This window comes from Malaclemys terrapin, chromosome 10 (genome assembly GCF_027887155.1).
Source record: "Malaclemys terrapin pileata isolate rMalTer1 chromosome 10, rMalTer1.hap1, whole genome shotgun sequence".
Taxonomy (NCBI): domain Eukaryota; kingdom Metazoa; phylum Chordata; order Testudines; family Emydidae; genus Malaclemys; species Malaclemys terrapin.
The window spans coordinates 44,770,133-44,794,008 of record NC_071514.1 but is presented as its reverse complement, the minus strand read 5'-3'; the positions used below and the strand labels follow the sequence as shown (position 1 = coordinate 44,794,008).

Below are 23,876 nucleotides of genomic sequence, written 5' to 3'. Positions count from 1 at the left end.
ACGATCTGGGTCTCGCAGGTGGGGAGCAGAATGGGCTTCTGCCTTTTGGTAGAGCCAACTGTGCCTATTTCAATCAGTGAATGTCAGCATTGCCAAGTCCTTCTTCCCACTGTGCTGTATCGGTGCAGCCAGCAATTGTTACCTTGTCTCCCTTGCTAACACTGGGGTCATTCCTGCCCCTCCTGTGGCTGGCTGTTTCAGGATGCTCTTGGCCCTTGGTACCAGTAGTTCAGACCCACGTACCTCGCGAGCTCCTGACACACCCATACTGAGGTGTGGAATCTCATTTGTTTGGGAAGGTTTAGGGAGGAGATTTTTCCTGTTTCTTATGGGGGTATTTGTCCTTATGCTTCTCCCGTCACTTGCTAGTGTCCTTAGGCATGGTGTCTGCCAAACCAGAGCCAGGGAGCATCTTGTGGGGGCAGATTACTTGGGGGTAGACTGGGGCCTCATTGTCCACTTCATTAGGTGTGTTTGGAGCCAGAACTCACAGGATTGCTGATTCTCTAGTGCATGGTGAGTGATGGACTGGGAACCCCTACACCCTGAAACACTATCTACACCAGGGGTAGGCAACCTATGGCACACAAGCTGATTTTCAGTGGCACTCACGCTGCCCAGGTCCTGGCCACCAGTCTGTGGGGCTCTGCATTTGAATTTAATTTTAAATGAAGCTTCTTAAACATTTTAAAAACCTTATTTACTTTACATGCAACAATAGTTTAGTTATATATTATAGACTTATAGAAAGACACTTTCTAAAAATGTTAAAATGTATTACTGGCACGTGAAACCTTAAATTAGAGTGAATAAATGAAGACTCGGCACACCAAATCTGAAAGGTTGCCGACCCCTGATCTACACTAAGGAACTCCTAAATTCATAAAATACAATGATCCGACCATAAACTATTTCCAGAAAAAAAGCTAGACCCGAACAGGAACAGCTAGTAAAATTGCAGGGGTTCCATCTCAAATCACAAGCAGCAAAAAGGAACTAGAGAAGCAGGCTATAAATGTCACCCCTTATGTTCTTGATTCAGAGCACAAGGAGGCAGCGGGCACAGGCACATGAAGCGTACATGCACTCACACTGGAAGACACTCATCACTCAAAGGAGAACTGTGTTCTATGAAAAACGAATCAAGAACTCATGTTCTGCAGAGTGAGGCAAATCAAATTTTCCTCTTTATTATCCCTCAAAATAAACTTTATGTTAACAACCATACTTCTCTAAGGAAAAAGCCATAACACAAATGGAATCAACTTTAGCCAGCAACAGCCAAATACCTCTCTCGTCCCCTAGCTTACCAAAGAGACTTTGTAGTATAATATGTTAAAAAAGGCTTTTAGGGCCCAACCCCTTATTTATTCCCTCTTTTTTGTAGAGGTGAACATTTATTTTGAGCTTTAAAGGAAAAAGAAATATTCCTCTTAACTGTCTCTCTCAGAGACTAGATGTCCACTGATGTAGTATCCATTAACTCATAAAAGTGTATGGAGTTATCAGGGGCTATCAGGTCACTGGGGGTATGCCTACACTGCAATAAAACATCCGCAGCTCTCCCATGTCAGCTGACTTGGGCTTCAGGGCTATAAAACTGCAGTGTAGATATCTGGACTCAGGCTGTGTCTGGGTTATGGGACCAATGCCACCTCCACGTTCTCCACGGGGTCCCAAGCCCGGAGGTCTACAGTGCAATTTTATTGTCCCACAGCCTGAGTTCTGTGAGCCCAAGACAGCTGACAAGGGCCAGCCACAGGTGTTTTATTGCAGTGTAGACATACCCTGGGAGGCTGGCTTGAAAAGACCCACACACCCACTTACATTCTAGATAACTGGCCTTTAAATCTAGAAAAAGACGTGCAATACTCAGCCCTAAATCAATGAATCAAGGTTGTATAATGAAGGACACTTGTCTGTAGGATCTCAGCCTCATTTGTTGCAGAGGTTGTAAAATATATAGCGATTCAGGCAGGAGATTACAGGAGGAGAAAGGATGATCTCACCGGTAAGGTAGTTGAATTCTGCCACGGAGAATTGGATTCTATCCCTGCCTCTGTCACAGAGTCCCTGTGTGATGCCTGGCAAATTGCTTAAACCAAACTTTAATGCGTGGTCACTAATAGTATGCTCCTATGTTTCTGGGTGCTCAAATTGAGGCCTTGGGATCTGAACTGATGAAGGGCTGAACACTTACAGCTGCAACTGAAGTCAATGGGAGCGGGGTTTTGAATATATAAAGTGCTATATAATGCTATGTACACTGAAAAATCTAGTCCAAGGCATCTCAAATTGGACACCAAAATTAAGATACTTTCAACCTTGATTTCTGTGCCTCAGTTTCTCATCTGTAAAACAGGCATATTACCACCTAATCTCACAAATGTACTGTGAAAATAAATTAATATTTGTGAACCATTCAGATACTCTAGAGATAAGCACCACAAAAAAAAGCCCATGAGGAAATTAATAAATGTCTTCAAAGCAGAGTTTGAATAGTATAAGGCATAGGACCATACAGTGAACAATGAGGACAAAAAAATACTCCATAGCTGCTCATTGAGTACCGTCCTTTCTGTGCACTGAATGAGGCAAGGATACTGTGGAAAACGTAGCATTTGATCATGTAATTAAATAATATCATAATGCATATGCAGAAGGGAGCCCAGTTAGGTTACAAAGGTAACCTTAATTCTGGAATTTCCCTATTTTCAAATGTTTGACTTTGCCACCTTAACATTCTTCTAACAGTTTTGTTGTGTGCAATTTCCTGTTTTTAAATATCAAACAAATAAATAAATGTGATCATGTGGCATCATACTGACATTCCTGTGGTTTAGATCCACTGAACAGACCCTCTGTTGTTTTACCAGTGTTCTGGATTGACTTCTGAGTTGGTCTGCCCACCCTACGTGGCACAAGGCTTGTCACAACCCTCAACCTGAAGACCCCCACATTAGAACAGTAGAACCTACTGTGTCACTTTAAAATTAAGCAGAAGCTGAGTGGACTTAGGTCTAAAACCATAAGTCTCACTTGGCATAATAATTCCTATATTACTAAGTTTAAGTATTAGGAAAGTCAATTTCCATTTACTAGCCATTACTTACCCTTCTGTGGTAAGTTCTTCTTCGTTTTTCATCCACCTGACAACTGGAGTTGGAAATCCTGCAGTGACACATGGGAAAACTGCACTTTGCCCAGTAACTTTGGTAAGTGGAGAAGGTTGCCTCAGAAACACCAGGTTTAATGGAACCTCTGGATCTGCAAATATTTTGTAAATAAAATGACAATGAAGTTATCAAACACTGAATAAAGACAATGGGATTATCAAATTAACACCAGCATATTGTGCCCCTTCCGCAGTAAACACAGTGCTCAAAACAATGAAGCAGCTAGTTGCTTCTCTACCTCTTTTTGATGAAGCTACGATAAACACAAAACTATAAAGCCAAGAAGGCATTTCTACAGGACACTAATTTGTCTTACCTATAAATGGAGTTTCTGCAAAGAGCTAATCTAGGATTAACTGGCTGCATCTGACTTCCTGCTCCAGACATGCAAATTGACTGTTCTGGAGTTGGAGTTATGGTTTCTCAAGAGCAGCCTGCTCCAAATTCCCCAGGAAACAACCTGAGTAGCTAGCTATACCTACAAAACTTGGAAACGGCCACTCAGTAAGAGGAGGTTACTTACCTGTAACTGGAGGTTCTTCGAGATGTGTGGTGCCTATCTGTATTACACTGCACCATGCATCTGGAGCTGGAGATTTTGAAAGTAGTAGTGTCTGTTGGTTTGCGCATGCACCCTTGGTTCACCTCATGGTTTCATCCGAGGTGATAAAGGCAGTGCTGACCATCCGCATCTCTAGTTCTTTCTTCACTGTAAATCCAACAGATCCACAGTAGAGAGTGAGAAATGGAATACAGATAGGGCCACACATCTTGAAGAACCTCTAGTTATACATAAGTAACCTCCTCTTCTTCTTCGAGTGATGGTCCCCATTGTATTCTACTGAGGGTGATTAACGAGCAGTACCTAAGTCGGAGGAGGGTGCAAGGATAAAGATGGAACGGTTGAGCAGAGGACAGCTGCGCCAAAGGAGGCATCTGCCACCAATTCCTGCACCAAGATATAATGCCACATGGCTGCTCAACATATGTCCCAGAGTAGTACGTCATGGAATGAGGCTATGGTCAAAGCCTGAGCTCTTGTGGAATCTGCCCGCACCCCAGAAACTAAAGGCAGTTCCAGTAACTGACAGCATAGTGTGATGCACCCAAAAATCCACGTGAAGATTCTCTGTGTGGAGATTGTCTGACCTTTAACTCTTCCAGCTATTGCAACGAAGAGTTTAGGAGATTTCCTGATCGGTCTTGTCCTCTTCAGGTAGAAGGCGAAGACCCGATGGACATCAAGAGAATGGAGTCGTCATTCCTCTTCCAAGGTCTGATGCTTTGGAAATGATCTTTGGAAGCAACTTTGGATGCAAGTGCAGGGAGACTATCTTTATGTAAAGTGGTGAAGGAAGGGTCTGCAATCATGGCCCCAAAGTTCACCTACCCTTCTCGAAGAAGTGATAGCCAACAAGGAAAGTGACATTCATGGAAAGGAGTGACACAGAGCATGAAGACTGGTTCAAATGGCAGTTCCGTTAGTGATGAGAGAACTAATTTGAGGTCCCACTGGAGAGAAATGGATTGTACGGGTCGGAAGGTTCTGATGAGACTTTTCCAAAACCTAGCAATCAGCAGGTGTGAAAAGATAGAATGTCCTTCGGGGGGGGGGGAGGGGGAGGAGAGGGGGAAGATGTTAACTGCCGCTGGGTTTACCTTGAGAGAGTTGAGGGAGAGGCCCAATGCCTTCAAGAACAGAAGGGAGTCTAAAAGCAGGGGAATCTCCACTGCTTCTGGGGAAAACTCCTTCTGTTGGGTGAAGCAGTTCCACTTGACCTGGGAGGAACACCTAGTGGGTTCTTTCTCACTGCTTTCTGATGAACACACCCATTCTAGAGAAGATGCCATCCAAATACCACACTCTGAGGTGAAGTGTCTGTGGATTGGGATGTCTGATCCTGCTGTTGTGCTGTGTCAGTAGCTTGAAGAAAGCAGGGATGGGAATTGGGGGATGGGCAGACATGTAGAGGAGGTTGGGAAACTAGAACTCTCTCAGAATGACTGTTACTCTGTTCCGTCTGATCCTCTGGAGTACTCGTGGCAGCATGGAAGAGGCAGGAAGGTGTAGCTGATTTTCTTGCTACTAGCTAGTAGTGATATTCTTGCTACTAGCTTCCCCTCCATTATTGCTTGGAAGTCTGCCTGGTCTTGTGGCAGTTTTTCAGCAAAGTCCTCCAATTTGCTTTAATGAAGGAAACTGTATTTACCAGGTAATGCTTGATAATTCGAGATCCTGAATGGAAGGCTGACTGAGGGGAGAAGATCTTGTGGCCCAAAAGGTCCAGCTGCTTGCCTTCCCTGTCGAATGGGCTGGAGCATGGATGCTGATTTCTAGCCCATTCCATCGCTCTCTGGACCACAAGTGAATTGTGGGTGGGGTGGGGAAGGGCGTGAGAAAAACTCATACCCCTTGGCTCTCACATAGTAGCATTTATCTGCCCTGTTGGTGGTAGGCATACATGTGGCTGGCATATGCCAAACCATTCTAGGCTGGCTCGGGGATGGCATCGATTGGCAGAGCAACTCTACCCATCACCAATGAGTGAAGTGTGTCCAGCAGCTTCTGAGGGGTGTCTTGGATCTCCTCCAGAGGAATATGCAGCTCTCCTGCCACTCTGTGCAAAAGATCCTGGAACTGGCAGTAGTCATCAGGAGATTCGGGAGATACCACAGCCACTGCTGCTTCAAATGAGGACGATGGGAATCTCTCCTGTTCCAGCAGTACCAGTGGAACCGGACTGAGTGGCTCTTCTTCCATCATCAGTTCTGAGCATCTACTCGAAGATGCCCAAGACAGCGAAATAGGTGATGTTTCTCTGACGGAATAGACAGATTCCAAGGATGGGTATTGGGACCAGGATCCCCAGTAGAGCCAGTATGATACATCCAGAGGGTGTTGTGGTGGGCGGCTGGAGTGGAGGTTACTGCCAGGATGTAGAAGGCCTCTACTGGTACTCATAGTGGCAGGAAGGGATGGACAGCCCCCGTCCTTCATCCAATTCCTCTGAAGACAAAAATTCAAAGACCAGTTCCATCAGCGGTACTGGCAGAGCCAGTGGAAATGTGTACACCACCAGAGCAGGGAGTGAGGAGTGATTCAGCTGTGGCATGCCCTGCACAGGAGATAAAGTCTCCCTAGAAGTAGAGGGTCCCAGATGGTGCAGAGACCTCAGCTTTCCCAGAGCAAACACTTCCAGGGGCTCTGGTGCTTTTCCCAACCTCCCTGGAGTCAAGGAACTTCTCTCCGTCCCTATCCAGTATGGAACAATGGTCCCCCATGGAGTGGATGGTTCTTGAGCTCAGAGAAATGCCAGTGTTGATGGTGTGTGCAGGTCGGTACCCAGTACTGACAGATCCGTTGGTTTCAGCGGTCTCTTTTTGTGCTTATGTGCTTTAGAGTGTGCTACCTTCCCATGACTGGAACTCATGGAAGGAGCCGCTCCTTTCTTAGGAATGGAGGAAGATTTACTGCCATGCTTATGTGCACGCTTCCTTGCCTCCAAAGTAGGGCCCGGCACAGGGTCCATAGCGGTTGTACTGCTGGTGCCGGACTCAGATTCTGTAGCTGGAGGTGCACTCCTGGCTGCCTCAGGCCAATGTATGGAGGAGGATGTGGCAGGGGGTGGGGGGGACACCAAATCTGGATCCGAATAAGATTTCATGGCAACTTCCAAGAGGTGCTTCTGGAGGCAGAGAGCCTGGCCTTCTTGGGTACGGCTGGAGGAGGACTGGCAGATACTGCACCTGGATGAAATATGGGCTTCTCCCAAGCAGTAGAGGCAGTGCTGATGTTTGTCGCAGGCAGGAGTTACAAATTTTAAAGGCTGGGCTCTTTGGCATAGTCCAGTGTCCACACACGGAAACAAGTAAACTACCAAAACTACTACATAAACAGTAAAAACAGTAAAATAGTTAGTTTCAGAGTATGTACAACTCTTTATCTTTTTTAAAGTGCGTCACACGTGAGAGGACACTAATAGTTCTAACCCGGACCACGTGGTGGTGAGAAGGAACTGGATATATGGTTGATCCACCCTGCCCGTTATCACCTCGGGCGAAACAATGAGGTGAGCCAAGGGTGCATGCACGGACCAATGGACACAACTACTTTCAAAATCTCCGGCTCCGGATGCATGCTGCATATACATAAACCCTCAGTGGAATACAATAGGGACCATCACTTGAAGAAGAACTAAACACTATATGAGTAGCTGATTGGTCCAAACTTCACAACAAACTACAGGACCCTTTGGTGGGAACTCCAATAACAAAAAAGAAATTACTCTTTCTGCTCAAGGTCCCCGAGGCTAGGACTAACAGGCTCTGTGAAACAATTTTAAAACTACAAGTTGGGTTCATAATGACCCACTTGAATTAATTCATCTTTCCCCACTCCACTAAACCTGGGACACAGTCTTTACTGGCAGCATTTCAAGATTCAGTGGCAATTATTTTGTAGTACTTTGGAAAGATGTGTACAGAATGTTTTCAGGTGGCTACCTGTCAAACACTTAGGATTGACAGTTTGATTTTTATTTTTGCTAATTTATATTATTAATATCTTTTTTATATTTAAGAATATTTTTTATTTTTATCTATTTTTATTTTTCATATTTTTTCTATTTGTAACTGTTTTTATTTTTACAGTTGCAGGAAATTAAAGTGGGTTGGGGATAGGGGTAGTATAGTGCTGACAAAGGAAGCCAAGGTCTCAAGGCACAAGGTGTGGGAGAAACTGAGGTCCTGACCTAGCACACCAGAGACCCCAGGCCAGGATTGCTAGGAGGAGAACAGGTCCCTGGCCACAGGCTGCTGCTGAACAGTACCTGCCCAAGGATGGCTCTGACACTTATGGTTGATGAGTGAGTGAGCAGGGTTGTGACAAAGTTGCTGCAGAGGGCTCCCTGAAGAGTCAACAGGGCCAGTGACAACCAGTCCTTGCAGGTGCAAGGTGAGTGGAAGGCTGTGGTGCAGGCTAGGCAGAGCAAAGCAGAGAGCTCCCACCCAGAACTGCAAGAAGAATTACATGTCCCCTGCCCTGGGGGAGGCCACCCACCGCTGAATGTCTCCTGTTCGAGACAGAGACATTCAGCAGAAGGGTGGCCTCCTCTGTGGCAGAGGATTCATAGTCCTCTTTGCGGGTCTGGCCAGAGATGTTTGCTCTGTTTCGCCAGGACTGCAGCCTCCACAACTTGTGCCTGCAGGAACTGGATGTCACTGGCCCTGTGGCAGTGCAGGAAGCCCTCTGGATGAAATATGAGTGGGTTCATGATATTCGGGCTGCAGACGGCTCCCTGCATTGCCGCAGGGCCAGTAACACCTGATACCCACATGTGCAAGCAGGGGAGGGTACACTCCTGCCGACTGTTACTGACAGACACATTTTTTCATCAATTTCAGTGTGTCAACTGAAATAGACATTGACCTACATCTATCCATTAAAACTGAATCCTGCCAAGCCTACAAACCAAGCTGCCAAGCCTATATACCAATTCCCTTTCTGCCTGGGAAATGAAATCCCTGTGGCAGAGTCAACCCTGAGCCCAGAGAAAGAAGTCAAACTGACTGATTTGTATGCGTCAATAATACAAGCCTTATGCTACAGAAAAGGAGACAGCTTTTTCCTTTCTCAGGCCACTTGTAAAAAACTAAGAGCATCCAAGGGCCTAAGGCTACTTATTTCAGTAGATAAATGTGGTAAGGACATTAAAATACTGAACTGTGCATTTGGATATTTAAAATTAGGGGAAAGTCCTTGTCCATATGGCACTCTGACTTTGAGTCTGAAAATGAGACAGTTCTCAGGATCAGCCTATCTAGAAAGAAAGTTAGAACAAGCAAACTGTCAATTTACCCACATTTTTCTAGCATAGGTGGTGGTTATCAGAAAAGGCCACCTACGCTGACAGCCAGAATTGAGAAATAGGGCATCAATTGGCTTGAAAACTGTGCAACAGTCTACTCTGCACTAAATCAGAGTCCCAGAAGTGAAAAATTCTCCAGACAAATTTACATTTTTTCTTCCCACATTGAAAAACTCAGGGTACATGTACATAGCAAAAAAAACAAAAACAAAAACCCCGTGGCAGCAGTCTCAGAGGCCGGATCACCTAGGTCAGGCTTGCAGGGCTTGTGCTGAGGGGCTAAAAATAGTAGTGCAGATGCTCAGGCTGAGTGCCCAAGCTCAGAGACTCCTCCACCTCTCCAGGTTTCAGAGCCCGTGCTCCAGCCAAAGCCCAAACATCTTCACACAACATGAGCCCTGTGAGCTTGAGTCAGTTGATCCAGGCTCTGAGACTCACTGTCGCAGGTCTTTTTTCACTGTGTAGACGTATCTTCAGTGACTCACTATGCAACCCTAGAAAAAAGATGCTGCTATTACCCAGAGCTGAAGCTTACCCACTGAGGGTGCCCTTTTGACCCTATCCTGGAAGAATTCCAGTATCATCAGGATGGAATAGGACTTTGGTTTGTCTACCTTGTCCCTACCACAGTACATAATTTTAACACAGAACCTATAATATCCACTGGAAGTAACTGATTTCCTAGAAACTAATTCCATTTCTACCACTTTAGTTACCAGTCTTCTCCTGCTAATACCAGCCTTTCAAGCACCAGGACTTCAGGCAGAGCCTTTTGAAAGTATTTATGTTACACTCACCACCATAAGATCGATACCTAATAGTCTGTATGCGCATTTGTGTCTCATCCACAAGAAGGAAGTTAGTTGACAGACAATCTCTAAAATTGGACAAACCCTCAAATCTATTCAAAATGCTACTGCAACGATCATATTCCTGGGCTCATCACTCTGATTACACCAAGAACCACCCCTCTAATTCCTCCTTTCACACCCACTGCTCCACTGCATCAAAGAAAAACTACTTGTCTTCACCACTAAGACATTCAAGGTTTCATCTCACCTTACCTATCATCTCTTATATACTTCTGAGCTGTCAATTCCTATCTCTACTCTGCAAACAATGCCAACGTTTATCACCCATCACTCCAATTTTCCCTCAGACATCTTTGCATTTTTCTTATGTCATCTGTTATGAGAGGAATTCCCTGTAAAAATCTGCAGAGCTATTACATTGTCTTCCTTCAAATCCCTCCTCAAAATTCACCTTTGTCATGTCATGATGCCAAAAGACACACTCAACAATGGCTAGGCAGCTAGTGTACTAAGACCGTTGCTCATCACATTTATCATTTCGTCTGATGAGCCCTGCCCGCTCTGTTTTATTTGTCGTCATATTCTTAGTGTTGTATGTTTGTGTATATAATAGTGTATTTGGGGCAGGGGCTATCTTTTCATGACTGTGTGCATACAAACATGTACAATAGGGCTCCAAATCCTGACTGCAGCCAATAGGCACTCCTGCAGTATAACAACAATAACTATAAAACCAACTAGGTGGCTGGCCATCCTGGTGGGTCATGCAGGGAACTTTGGAAAGGCCTGCATCAAGCCTGCTGCTGATGAGAGAGACCTGAATGATTATGTAGAGCAGGGGTGGAGAACCTCCAGCCCACAGGCCAGATCTGGCTGGCTGCTTAATTTCATCCGGCGCGTGCACGGCCAATGCTTCCATTTAGGCGACCTAGGCAGTCACTTAGGCACCAGGATTTGGGGGGGGGGCATTTTGCTGCCCTCGGCGGCAATTTGGCGGCGGGGGTGTGTGTGTGTGTGTCCTTCCACGCTCCGGGTCTTCGGCGGCAATTCTGCGGCGGGTCCTTCACTCGCTCCGGGACCCGCCACCGAAGTGCCCTGAAGACCGGGAGTGCGGAAGGACCCCTGCCTATTGGCCTTAGCTTCTACGCGGAGCTGCATGCCATTCTAGGGGGTGCAGCCACCACTATCCCAACCGTATGCTATGACTCCCTCACTGGAGAAACACACAGGGAAGAGGGTTCGGGGTACGAGGAAGATGAGGATGGAGGTAATGTAGATAGCTCACAGCAGCAAGCAAGCGGAGAAACCGGTTTCCCCAACAGCCAGGATATGTTTATCACCCTGGACCTGGAACCAGTAACCCCCGAACTCACCCAAGGCGTGCTCCCAGATCCTGAGGGCACACAGGGGACCTCTGGTGAGTGTACCTTTGTAAATATTACACATGGTTTAAAAGCAAGCATGTTTAATGATTAATGATTAATTTGCCCTGGCAATCGCGGCCAGTACAGCTACTGGAAAAGTCTGTTAACATGTATGGGGATGGGGCGGAAATCCTCCAGGGACATCTCCAGAAAGCTCTCCTTCATGTACTCCCAAAGCCTTTGCAAAAGGTTTCTAGGGAGGGCTGCCTTATCCCATTCGCCATGGTAGGACACTTTACCACGCCAGGCCAGTAGCACGTAGTCTGGAATCATTGCATTACAAAGCATTGTAGCGTATGGTCCCGGTGTTTGCTGGCATACAGACAACATCCATTCCTTATCGCTCTTTGTTATCCTCAGGAGAGTGATATCATTCACGGTCACCTGGTTGAAATGGGGCGATTTTATTAAGGGGACATTCAGAGGTGCCCGTTCCTGCTCGGCTGAACAGAAATGTACCCCGCTGTTAGCCACACGGTGGGGGGAGGGGTGAAGTGATCATCCCAGAGAATTGGGTAGGGGGGAGGGGGGTTAGTTGGGTTTGTGCTGCATGTTAACCCGGAAACCATAGCCCCTCCTTTTACATTGCAAACCCATTTTAAATGGCCAACCCAATTCATGCTTGATATGGGAAATGAGGGCACTGCTGTTTGAAACCATTCCCACACGTTAAGAAGGTTAAAAAAGCCAAAAGACTGTGGCTTACCATGGCTGCCTGCAAGCCGAAATCTGTTGCCTGGCACTGCGTGAGTGATCTCTCACACGAAACCGGCAGGCCCTCACTATGAGAGGAAAAATGCGACCTTGTAACGAAAGCACATGTGCTGTGTAATGTGAACAGCAAAATTTAACGTGAAAGAGTGTACCCATTGTTCTCTAAAATGTGTCTTTTTTAATCACCTCTCCCTTCTCCTCCAGCAGCTGCAAATGTTTCTCCTTCACAGAGGCTAGTGAACATTAGAAAGAGAAAATGGAGGACGCGGGACGATATGTTCACGGAGCTCCAGATGTCCTCCAACGCTGAAAGAGCACAGCAGAATGCATGGAGGCAGTCAATGTCAGACTTCAGAAAAGCACAATATGAACGAGAGGAGAGGTGGCGGGCTGAATCGCGGGATGAACAGAGCAAGTTGCGGGCTGAAGATGATAGGTGGCGTCAGCTTGCAGACAGAAGGCAAGAGTCGATGCTCCGGCTGCTGGAGCATCAAACTGATATGCTCGAGCGTATGGTTGAGTTGCAGGAAGGCAGCAGGAGCAGAGACCGCCGCTACAGCCCCTGTGGAACCAACAGCCCTCCTCCCCAAGTTCCATAGCCTCCTCACCAAGACGCCCAAGAACACGGTGGGGGGGCCTCCGTCCACCCAGTCACTCCACCCCAGATAATTGCCCGAGCATCAGAAGGCTGGCCTTCAATAAGAGTTAAAGTTTTAAACTGCAGTGTCTCCTTTTCCTTCCCTCCTCCCCCACCCATCCCGGGCTACCTTTGCAATTATCCCCCTAGTTGTGTGATGAATTAATAAAGAATGCATGAATGTGAAGTAACAATGACTTTATTGCCTCTGCAAGCGGTGCTCGAAGTGGGGAGGGGAGGGTGGGGTGGTTGGTTTACAGGGAAGTAGAGTGAACTGGGTCGGGGGGGGCCGGAGGGTTCATCAAGGAGAAACAAACAGAAGTTTCACACCGTAGCCTGGCCAGTCACAAAACTCGTTTTCAAAGCTTATCTGATGCGCACCGCGCCCTGCTGTGCTCCTCTAACCGCCCTGGTGTCTGGCTGCGCGTAATCAGCGGCCAGGCGAGTTGCCTCAACCTCCCACCCCGCCATAAATGTCTCCTCCTTACTCTCACAGATATTGTGGAGCGCATAGCAAGCAGCAATAACAATGGGGATATTCTTTTCGCTGAGGTCTGAGCGAGTCAGTAAGCTGCGCCAGCGCACTTTTAAACGTCCAAATGCACATTCCACCACCATTCGGCACTTGCTCAGCCTGTAGTTGAACAGGTCCTTACTCCTGTCCAGGCTGCCTGTGTATGGCTTCATGAGCCATGGCATTAAGGGGTAGGCTGGGTCCCCAAGGATCATGATAGGCATTTCAACATCCCCAACGGCTACTTTCTGGTCCGGGAAGAAAGTCCCTTCCTCCAGCTTTCGAAACAGAGCAGAGTGCCTGAAGAGGCGAGCATCATGTACCTTTCTCGGCCATCCCACGTTGATGTTGGTGAAACGTCCCTTGTGATCCACCAGGGCTTGCAGCAGCATTGAAAAGTACCCCTTGTGGTTTATGTACTCGGTGACTTGGTGCTCCGGTGCCAAGATAGGGATATGGGTTCCGTCTATGGCCCCACCACAGTTTGGGAATCCCATTGCAGCAAAGCCACTATGACCTGCACGTTTCCCAGAGTCACTACCCTTGATATCACCAGGTCTTTCATTGCCCTGGCAACTTGGATCACAGCAGCCCCCACAGTAGATTTGCCCACTCCAAATTGATTCCCGACTGACCGGTAGCTGTCTGGCGTTGCAAGCTTCCACAGGGCTATCGCCATTCGCTTCTCAACTGTGAGGGCTGCTCTCATCCTGGTATTCTGGCACTTCAGGGCAGGGGAAAGCAAGTCACAAAGTTCCATGAAAGTGCCCTTACGCATGCGAAAGTTTTGCAGCCACTGGGAATTGTCCCACACCTGCAGCACGATGCGGTCCCACCAGTCTGTGCTTGTTTCCCAGGCCCAGAATCGGCGTTCGATGGCATGAACCTGCCCCAGTAATACCATGATTTCCACATTGCTGGGGCCTGTGCCTTGTGAGAGGTCTATGTCCATGTCAATTTCCTCATCACTCTCGTCGCCACGCTGCAATCGCCTCCTCGGCTGGTACTGGTTTTGCTTTGGCATGTCCTGCCTCTGCATATACTCCAGGACAATGTGCGTGGTGTTCATAGTGCTCATAATTGCCGTGGTGATCTGAGCGGGCTCCATGATCCCAGTGCTAGCTATGGCGCCTGGTCTGAAAAAAGGCGCAAAACTAGTATCTGACGGACCAGGGGAAGGAGGGAGGGAGGGAGGGAAGGCCGAGTGACGACATGGCATACAGGTACAGGGAATTAAAATCAAGAAAGGTGGCTGTGCATCAGGGAGAAACACAAACAACTGTCACACAGAATGCCCCCCCCCCAAAGATTAAACTCAAAACCCTGGGTTTAGCAGGCCGTTGATTTCACAGAGGGAGGGGGAAGCAAATGAATACAGAACAAATCTATTTTTTACATCTTAAGCTGGCAGACGACGGTGCAGCATGACTGATAGCCCTCGGTATCTTCTGAGTGCTTGGCAGAAAATACTGGGCGCTTGGCAGAAAATAGCATACTACGACTGATAGCCATCATCATTGAGACTGCCCAGGTGCCCATGATTGACAGCCACTGCAGTACGATGACGACGGATACCAGTCGTAATATAACATCTTCTACCAAAAGACAAGGGGCTGGTGTTGTGTGCAATGCAGCCCCACGTCTGCCAGCCCCACATCTGCCAGCACCCAGATCGCCGATGAAGGCTACCAGTCATACTGCACCATCTACTGCCAAAAAGCAATTAGCTGCTGCTATGTAGCAATGCAGTACCGCGTCTGCCGGAACCCAGACGATATATGATGATGGTGAGCTGAGCTGAGCGGGCTCCATGCTTGGCGTGGTATGTTGTCTGCACAGGTAACCCAGGTAAAAAGGCATGAATCGATTGTCTGTCGTTGCTCTGATGGAGGGGGAGGGGCCTGGCGACATGTACCCAGAACCCCCCGCGACACTGTTTTGCATCATTCAGGCATTGGGATCTCAACCCAGAATTCCAATGGGCGGCGGAGACTGCAGGAACTGTGGGATAGCTACCCACAGTGCAACGCTCCGGAAGTCGACGCTAGCCTCGGTACTGTGGCCGGAACCAGGGCCAGCGACCCAGGGCTCGAGCCGAGCCGGGCGGGAGATGCCGGGGCCAGAGCCTTTTGGCCTGGGCCGGCCGGCTGCCAAAGGGAACCGCTCGGCCGGCGGGGCCGGACTGGGCCACGCCTCGCCCCGCCCCAGCCCCAGCTTACCTGCGCCTCCCTGTTTCAGGCTTCCCGCGAACATTTGATTTGCGGGAAACAGGGGAGGGGGAGGAGCAGGGCAGCGGAGCATTCAGGGGAGGGGGCAGAGTTGGGGTGGGGCCAGAGTGTCCTCCTTTTTTTAAATTAAAATAAGGTAACCCTAACTTACTAAGCTGCCTGATTAATCAGCCAAACTCACAATTTGTATTGTTTTGTATCCCACTAATTTAAGACAGGGCTGCCGGAGGGGGGGGGAGGGGGGGAGGGGGCAATTTGCCCCAGGCCCCGGGCCCCCACAGGGGCCCCCACAAGTATGTCAGAGGCTCCCCCCGCCTCCGTCTTCCCACATCCCCCAGCATCTAAGCTGGTAAGCGGGTGGGGCTGTGAGCTGCGGCCGAGCAGCAGGAACTCAGGCCCCGCTGGAGACACCACGCCGCTGCAGCGCTGGACACACTGCGCTGAGGCTCTGGGAGAGGAGGTAAACGGCATGGTAAGGGGCCGGGGCCAGGCACTCCCCCGACCCCATCCCCCACAGCCCTGACCCCCAGCTCCGAGCCCAGCCCCTCTGAGCCGGACACACACCCCGACCCCATCCCCTCACAGCCCTGACCCCCAGCGCCGAGCCCAGCCCCTCTGAGCCGGACACACACCCCGACCCCATCCCCTCACAGCCCTGACCCCCAGCTCCGAGCCCAGCCCCTCTGAGCCAGACACCCCCTTGACCCCATCTCCCCACAGCCCTGAGCCCAGCCCCTGTGAGCTGGGCAGCCCCCAACCCAGAGCCCAGCTCCCTACCCAGCCCTGGGCAACAGCAGCACCACCCCCAGACAGCGACAGCCCATTGGCACCAACCATCACCCAGCAACAGCCCATTATGTAATTGCAAATGTATACATACCATTAAAGCATTTAATGTTAGGGTTACCATATCTCGTAAATAAAAAAAGAGGACCCTCCACGGGCCCTGGCCCCGCCCATTTCTCCACCCCCTAGCCCCGCCCCAACTCCGCCCCTTCTCCACCCTAACTCCGCCCCCTCCTCCCTCCCACTCCCAGCCAGGGGGAAAGGGCTGCCCCAGTGCTACCGGCTTCAGGGTTTGCCGGGCAGCCCCCAGACCCTGCGCCCCCGGCCGGCGCTTCCCCAGCGCAGCTGGAGCCTGGGAGGGGAAGCGCCCAGCCGGGGGCGCAGGGTCTGGAGGCTGCCCGGCAAACCGTGAAGCCGGTAGCGCTCGGGCTTTGGGCAGCCCCTATGCCTCCAGACCCTGCGCCCCCAGCTGGGCACTTCCCCTCCTGGGCTCTGGTGGTGCAGGATCCGGAGGCACGGGGGCTGCCCGAAGCCAGTAGCACTCGGGCAGCCCGGCTCTTAAACAGAGCCGAAGAGGAGCAGAGCCTCCAGCCGCGGCGGCTCTGCGTAACTTACACTGTGTCAGTTACACAGAGCCGAAGAGGAGCAGAGCTGCTGCGCCTGGAGGCTCTGCTCCTCTTTGGCTCTGTTTAAGAGCCGGGCTGCCCGAGCGCTACCGGCTTCGGGCATCCCCGTGCCTCCGGACCCTGCGCCACCGGAGCCCGGGAGGGGAAGTGTCCGGCTGGGGGCCAGGGTCTGGAGGCACGGGGGCTGCCCGAAGCCGGTAGCACTCGGCCAGCCCGGCTCTTAAACAGAGCCGAAGAGTCGGGGAGGAGCAGAGCCGCCATTTTCCCGGACATGTTCGGCTTTTTGGCAATTCCCCCCGGACAGGGGTTTGACTGCCGAAAAGCCGGACATGTCCGGGAAAAAGAGGACGTATGGTAACCCTATTTAATGTTTTTAAATAATGTATTTAGTGTATTTTCAAATTATTACACAATAATTTTTGAATGTATTTCACTAGTTATTTTTTACATTTCCAAATACATGTTACTATAGTATTGCAACTTTTTTTTATGGAAGGGGCCCCCGAAATTGCTTTGCCCCAGGCGCCTTGAATCCTCTGGGCAGCCCTGATTTTAAAAGGAAAAACAACAAATCAAATTTTCAGTAATACTAAAATGGATACTAATGCAGCCAAAGTAAAGAATGTTTAAACCTAAAAAAATTCACTTGAATTTGAGGCCCAGTCTCAGAAAAGCATCTAAGCACATGCTTAAACACATCCCTATTCAGGAAGGAACCTCAATAAAGGTTGTTCTTAAACTCCATTGACTAAGTCTAACTGTCATTGTGCCAATCCCAGCAACACTGATTGGGGTCTTTGGGTGCTACGATAAAATAAATATTTTCTAAAGTACTATTAATAGTAACAATACTAATATTTTGGGACAAATGGACTGTCTGTACTAACAAATTCAGTGCTCACTCTTCTGCATCAAAACCACTGTCTCAGCGCTAGCATGGGTCTAAGTGCTATTGTAAACAGGACTCATGAATTTTCAGCACTGTCACAAAACCTTGCTCTGAGCAGCAGTGAAGACTTGGTGTTGAAAAGACATCAAATTTGCAAGTGTAGACACAGCCTGTGAGCCTGTCATATTGGTGCAAGCTTCTAAAATGTTAATTTAATTAACTTTTGGGAGGGGGCATTTCTAAAGGGTAGTGTGGATGCTTTAAGCCAAACTGTGAAAAACATTTAGGTTAACATGATTATTCAGTTTTCATAAACTGTTTAACTTGTGGGCTATGGTTTTACCTGTGGATACAGTTTAGTTTTGGCCCATATTAGCACTGAAAAATATAAATGACAATGTTCTCTGAATATTTATCCCACAATTCCTGATTCAGTAAATGCAATACATTCTAGGTGTTTTACAAATATTCTCGGAGCTTTAACCAGTTAAATTTTTCTAGTGTAGACCAGGTGATAGGCATTGATTTACAATGTGGGGCAGAATGGACTAAAGAACATTAGAGATAGGTCTTTCTTTCAAGTGAATCTCAAACAATCAATTACCTGTCCAGCCAAGATATAGGAATAGAGAACATTCTATGGGACAATTTGATTTCCATTCAAAAAGACAGACACTAAATTCAGGAGAAGATTGAAATTCGTTCTCTATAGACATGCTACTTCATTTTCAACATTTTCACATTTCCCAAAACAAGGAAAGAGAAGTCATTAAGTGCAGTCCCTAATGTGGGTATCTTGTGCAATAATATAATCTAAACCAGGAGGGCTATGATAGAAATTCCAAAAAATCCTTATAATCACCACAGACCTGGAAATCTCTAGAGCTCATCTTGAAGGCCCTGCAAATACTCAGAAATATTTTAAAAGCAAGTTTAAAACAAGAATTCAGTCATGGTTTGAAGATTATAAAAAAGGACACAAACTCTGTCCCCAGGACAGAAAAAAAGTCTACCAGTCACTGCAACAAGGCAACCTGAAGATTTTTATAAGACTACTAAAACTAAACTTGCTTAGAAACCTGATTTTCTAAGTACTTTCAGATTAAACTGCCAACGAAAACATAGAAACCCCGTGAATTACAGCTGCTTTTGACACCTGTTAAAAACCAGGGTATGGTTTTGACACTCTGGCCTCAAAAGCAGCTGTAATTCATGGGGTTTATATGTTTTCCATGGCAGTTTTACTAGCCTGAAAGTGATCTAATTGGGGCAGGTATTCAAACAGTGGAAGTAGAATCAGAACTCTAAACCATCAAAAAAAGTTAGAAGGAAAGAGTCAAAGTTTTGCACAATCAATGGGAAAGTCCATGTAAAACAAGCTCTCAGACTGGTCAGAAGAGTTACGGATTGGACCTGGCACCCAAATCAATGTCTTATTTCTGATCCGTTTTTATAGTTGTGTTCCTGTTAGAACATCTAGTCATACTGCTGTTCAGTTGTCCTGTATTACACTAAATATACGAAACTGCAAGTAGTTGATGTCATAGTTACTCCTTAGTTTAATTATAGAAAGTTAATCTGTGAAAAAGATAAACACGGTCAAGATTTTTCAGAAATAACTAGTGAGATTGGGTGCCTCCACTTTTGGGTGCTCAATTGGAGACATCTTAAAACGGGCCTTATTTTCAGCAGCTGCATGCTCAGTATTTTCTAAAAATTAGGTCTCTCTAAAAATGCTTCCAGTTGGGTACCCCAAAACTGAGGCAATCACAAATACCAGTCATTTTTGAAAATCTTGGGCATAGCTATCTCAAACACCAGGCTCCATTCTGGAAAACCTGAAGATGCCTATCTATACATCTTGCATCAAAAGAGTGACCAGCCCCTTTCTTTACAATTGCCTCCTCACAAACAAAACTCTCCAGTGTAGGGAACTTTTTATAGGAACTCTTTCCCAGCACAGGTTTCAGAGTAGCAGCCGTGTTAGTCTGTATCCACAAAAAGAAGAACAGGAGTACTTGTGGCACCTTTTTAGTCTCTAAGGTGCCACAAGTACTCCTGTTCTTCTTTTTCCCAGCACAGTTTTCTTGATTGCTTTAGGGCTGTCATTACCTCTGTCACATTTAAAGGCCCAGCTGCCATTTGGCAGCAGACTGCTGCTTGCCACATCTCCTTTCCTTCTACTATCTGGTAAGTGCTCCTGTTATGTTTTCCTTTCATCTTATCATTAAAGGAGATAACACACAATGGATAGACTAATGGGGAAAAATATTTTAAAAAATAGATTAGTACCTGGAAGAACTTTAAGCTCTGCTTCATCACTGTATTTGGGCGAACCACCACTTTCAATGACACAGCGATAGAGTCCGCCATCCCCATCTGTAACATTACTAATGATTAGAGCTCCACTTGGTAATGTGAATACACGGTCATCCAAAAAGAGTGGTTGACGATCCTGCTCCCACCTCACAAATGGTACCAGATCAGCATTAACCTCGCAGTTCAGAATTACGCTGTTTCCTCTATAGACAGATGTTGATTCTGGCTGGCTAGTGAACCTTGGAAGTCCTGGAGAGGAAGGTGAAAAGAGAATGGAAAAATCAAAGTTATGCCAAACTACCACAATTCTGAAGGTCAGACCAGCAATCTGACTTTTAAGCATGACAAAAGTTGCACTCCATCTTTTTAGAATCAGCAGATATGGATGAGAATAAGAAAAAAAATTGCTTATTTGAACAACAAGTGAATACAACACAGATTCTACATGGGGCATCATATTAAATATGTTTTATCAGGGGAAAGAAACACTGAGGGCCAAATTGTGAAAGCCTTTATGGGAGAAGGAGGAGACATGCAAAGAAAACTCACCCACATCCCCCTGTGTGCTCCCTCTTTGTGTCCCTAGGAAGCAAACAGTACCCCAGAAAAAATGGTGAAGCCTAGACCAGTCCCCTCTTGGACATCAAGCTACATATGCTTTGGGCCAAATGATGACATCTAGCCACTGGGCCAAGTAAGCTGTGGTGCAGAATCTTATCAGGAACTCAGAGAGGGACTGCACGTGGCCCCACTTCCTCTCAGTGCACCCCAGGGCTGAGAATAAGGCCTGAAATTATCACAAGACATAATGCATGCCCTGGGGAAGGAGAGGAGGCTCCTGGAATGGTCTTCCCTTCCCAGATCCTAAATTCTGTGAGAATATAATTGTATTCTGTAAATACAATTATAGGTTGATGAGAGGTTTAAGTTAAGAATTTAAATTCAAAAGTCAGGAAATTTAGAAGTGTGCGCCCCCCAATGGCAACATTATCAGTGTTCATTACACAAACGACAAAGATATACATTAACTTCACAGTCATTTAGGCATTCAATGTAATTGAAACACAGTAGGAATGTAGTGCATAATTCTCTTATAAAAACAGTGTTTGAAAACACTAAACTTAAAATACGCTGTACTGGTGCACATGAGCAACATGACTAAAGTAGCTTTTGAATTTCTTCATATGCAAGTTTTTACATTTTCAGCCTTAACTTTGCATTTATGTATTTTTGTGCATTTAATTTCCTTGCCTTACAAAAAAGTTATTCCTGGATGCAGCACTATGACATAACAGCTGTATTTTTCACACTACTGGCTTTAAACTACCATATATACTCGTTCGTTAGCCCGTTCGTTTATAAGATGGATAGGTAAAAATAGCAAAAACTGTATGACCCTTTCATAAGCCAACCCTATATTTCAGGGGTTGGCAAACTTTGGCTCCTGGCCCTTCAGGGTAAGCCGCTACCAGGCCTGGACGTTTTGTTTATCTGGAGCGTTCACAGGCACGGAGCCCCTCAGCTCCCATTGGCTGGGAACGGCGAACCGCGGCCACAGGATGCTGAGAGGCTCCATGCCGGCAGATGCTCCAGGTAAACAAAACGACAATGTATTAGATATTCAATTCAATAATTCCATAGAGTTTAAAATCATCAAATTTTGGTGTAGACCCGTTTATAAGTCGACCCTGATCTTTGATGCTTCACTTTACCAAAAATATTCAGCTTATGAACAAGTATATATGGTATATCACTTTCTAGATAAACCAACAAATCTAGCTGAAACATTATAATAAAAATGGATTGCTCTGCAGTCTTCAAAATTTGTTTAAAAGGCCTAACAAAATGCCTAGACAAAAGTTCATTTAGGAAAAGGATGAGATTATTTCCCTTTAAGAAACTAAAAATGTTAAAGTTTAAAAACCCTAAATTCTCATAAATCAGGAAGTTTACTTCAAGTTCCAACACCAATTTATTCTTTGCCTCTCCTCCAACCCCCACCCAAATTTAAATTTTCCAGTACAGGACACAAACCCTGAGGAAATTACATACCAGTTTGGAAACCCAGCCCTCCCACTGGATACTGACCAGAAACTCATGCTTCAAGTATGAGATCATCTTACTTTCTACAAATGTGACAGAGAAATAATCCTACCCTCTGTTCATCACACCACATGAGCTGGGGCTCACACCATATCTTCTAAAACAGGTAGGGCTTTGCTAATATTACTAATATTGGTCAGAAATCCAGATAGAGGTTAGTGATAAAATTGTACTCCATGTATCCTACTCATTCAGTTTAGACATCATGATAACCCATCCACCCTTACAAGGTAAGACTAAATTCTGTACACAGTATAACCTAGAAGAGTGAATGCTGGTTGTAGCATATGACTCAATAACACATTCTTGTAATTCATATATGCAACGGGTAGATTTGTTTCTTCCATGTGGCAACTCATGTAAGTTTCCCACTAGTAAGCAGAGACTAAATGGCAGTATAGGAGCAGAATTAAGGTTGGTATCCGAATTTTAATTGATAATTTCCTGACTTTCAAGCATCTGGGCTTTTTTTTCAAATAAGTTACAAAGTATTTTCAACTTTGCATTCACCCCTGGCAAATTAAAAGTTTTCTACGAAAATATTTTCTGCAAAATATTTTAATGAACGTACTAGAAGCAAAGACAATTGAGTTTTCCCAAAGTAGATGAAGTACACTATGAGCCCTGCATTTCTATGAGTTCCAGAATGATCTGAAAAATCTCAGTGGAAATAAAATCAAGAGAACACTAGTACATCTCTAAAGGCAGAAAAGTAATTTAATTTACTACACACCTAGATCAGATTTGCACCATAATTCACAAGTCACCGTAAGAGTCTTCTATAACACTGGTCTAAAATTTTTTAAAAGTCGTCTGCTTCAGAGATAAATTTCAGAGTAACAGCCGTGTTAGTCTGTATCCGCAAAAAGAAGAACAGGAGTACTTGTGGCACCTTAGAGACTAACAAATTTATAGGATGTTATGCATCCGATGAAGTGGGCTGTAGTCCACGAAAGCTTATGCTCTAATAAATTTGTTAGTCTCTAAGGTGCCACAAGTACTCCTGTTCTTCTTTTTTCAGAGATAAAATGTGCTATTTATTATGTATTTTGATGTGCTGAATTCAAATATGACAATTAAAACTACTGTTTCTAAGATATTTAAGTTTTTACATTTTATGTCTATGTATATAGTGTAGATAGTAGAGTTTTAATCATAAATTGTAAACCTGGGTCTTTTCATGTGTTTATGGCTGCTTTACATGATAATATTTCACCTGTCCTGTTTATGTAACACTTTAAAAATCAGCAAAAGGGATATATAAATAAGATTTATTATGAAACAAAAGGCAAAAAACTATTATGTACATAGTTTAGTCCTATTCAGTGTCTACTCGGCGCTTCTTGGCTTGTCTCTTGTATTCATTAACTGGAGCATCTCTTGTCACTGTCCAGCAATAGTCTGCAAGCATTGATGGGCTCCATTTGCCCTGATAGCGTTTCTCCATTGTTGCAATGTCCTGGTGAAATCGCTCGCCGTGCTCCTCCCTCACTGCTCCACAGTTCAGTGGAAAAAAATCTAGATGAGTGCAAAAAATGTATCTTTAGTGACATGTTGCAACCAAAGCTTTTGTATGCCTTGAGGAGGTTTTCCACCAACAACCTGTACTTGTCTGCCTTGTTGTTTCCAAGAAAATTTATTGCCACTAACTGGAAGGCTTTCCATGCCGTCTTTTCCTTGCCACACAGTGCATGGTCAAATGCATCATCTCAAAGAAGTTCACGAATCTGAGGACCAACAAAGACACCTTCCTTTATCTTAGCTTCACTTACCCTTGGAAA

At 46.2% G+C, this 23,876-nt stretch overlaps 1 protein-coding gene across 11 annotated transcripts in view; it reads right to left on the bottom strand.

The window, feature by feature from the left end:
• Window positions 1–23,876, bottom strand: part of NEO1 (neogenin 1) — a 553,038-nt gene that overhangs the window by 259,583 nt on the left and 269,579 nt on the right. For all 11 annotated transcript variants that reach the window (XM_054041102.1, XM_054041112.1, XM_054041104.1 and 8 more), the window contains exons 3-4: window positions 19,966–20,241; window positions 3,114–3,267 (exon numbers count right to left, since the gene is read on the bottom strand). In XM_054041102.1, coding sequence (XP_053897077.1) covers window positions 3,114–3,267; window positions 19,966–20,241 — 430 coding nt within the window. The remainder of the gene's footprint in view (window positions 1–3,113; window positions 3,268–19,965; window positions 20,242–23,876) is intronic.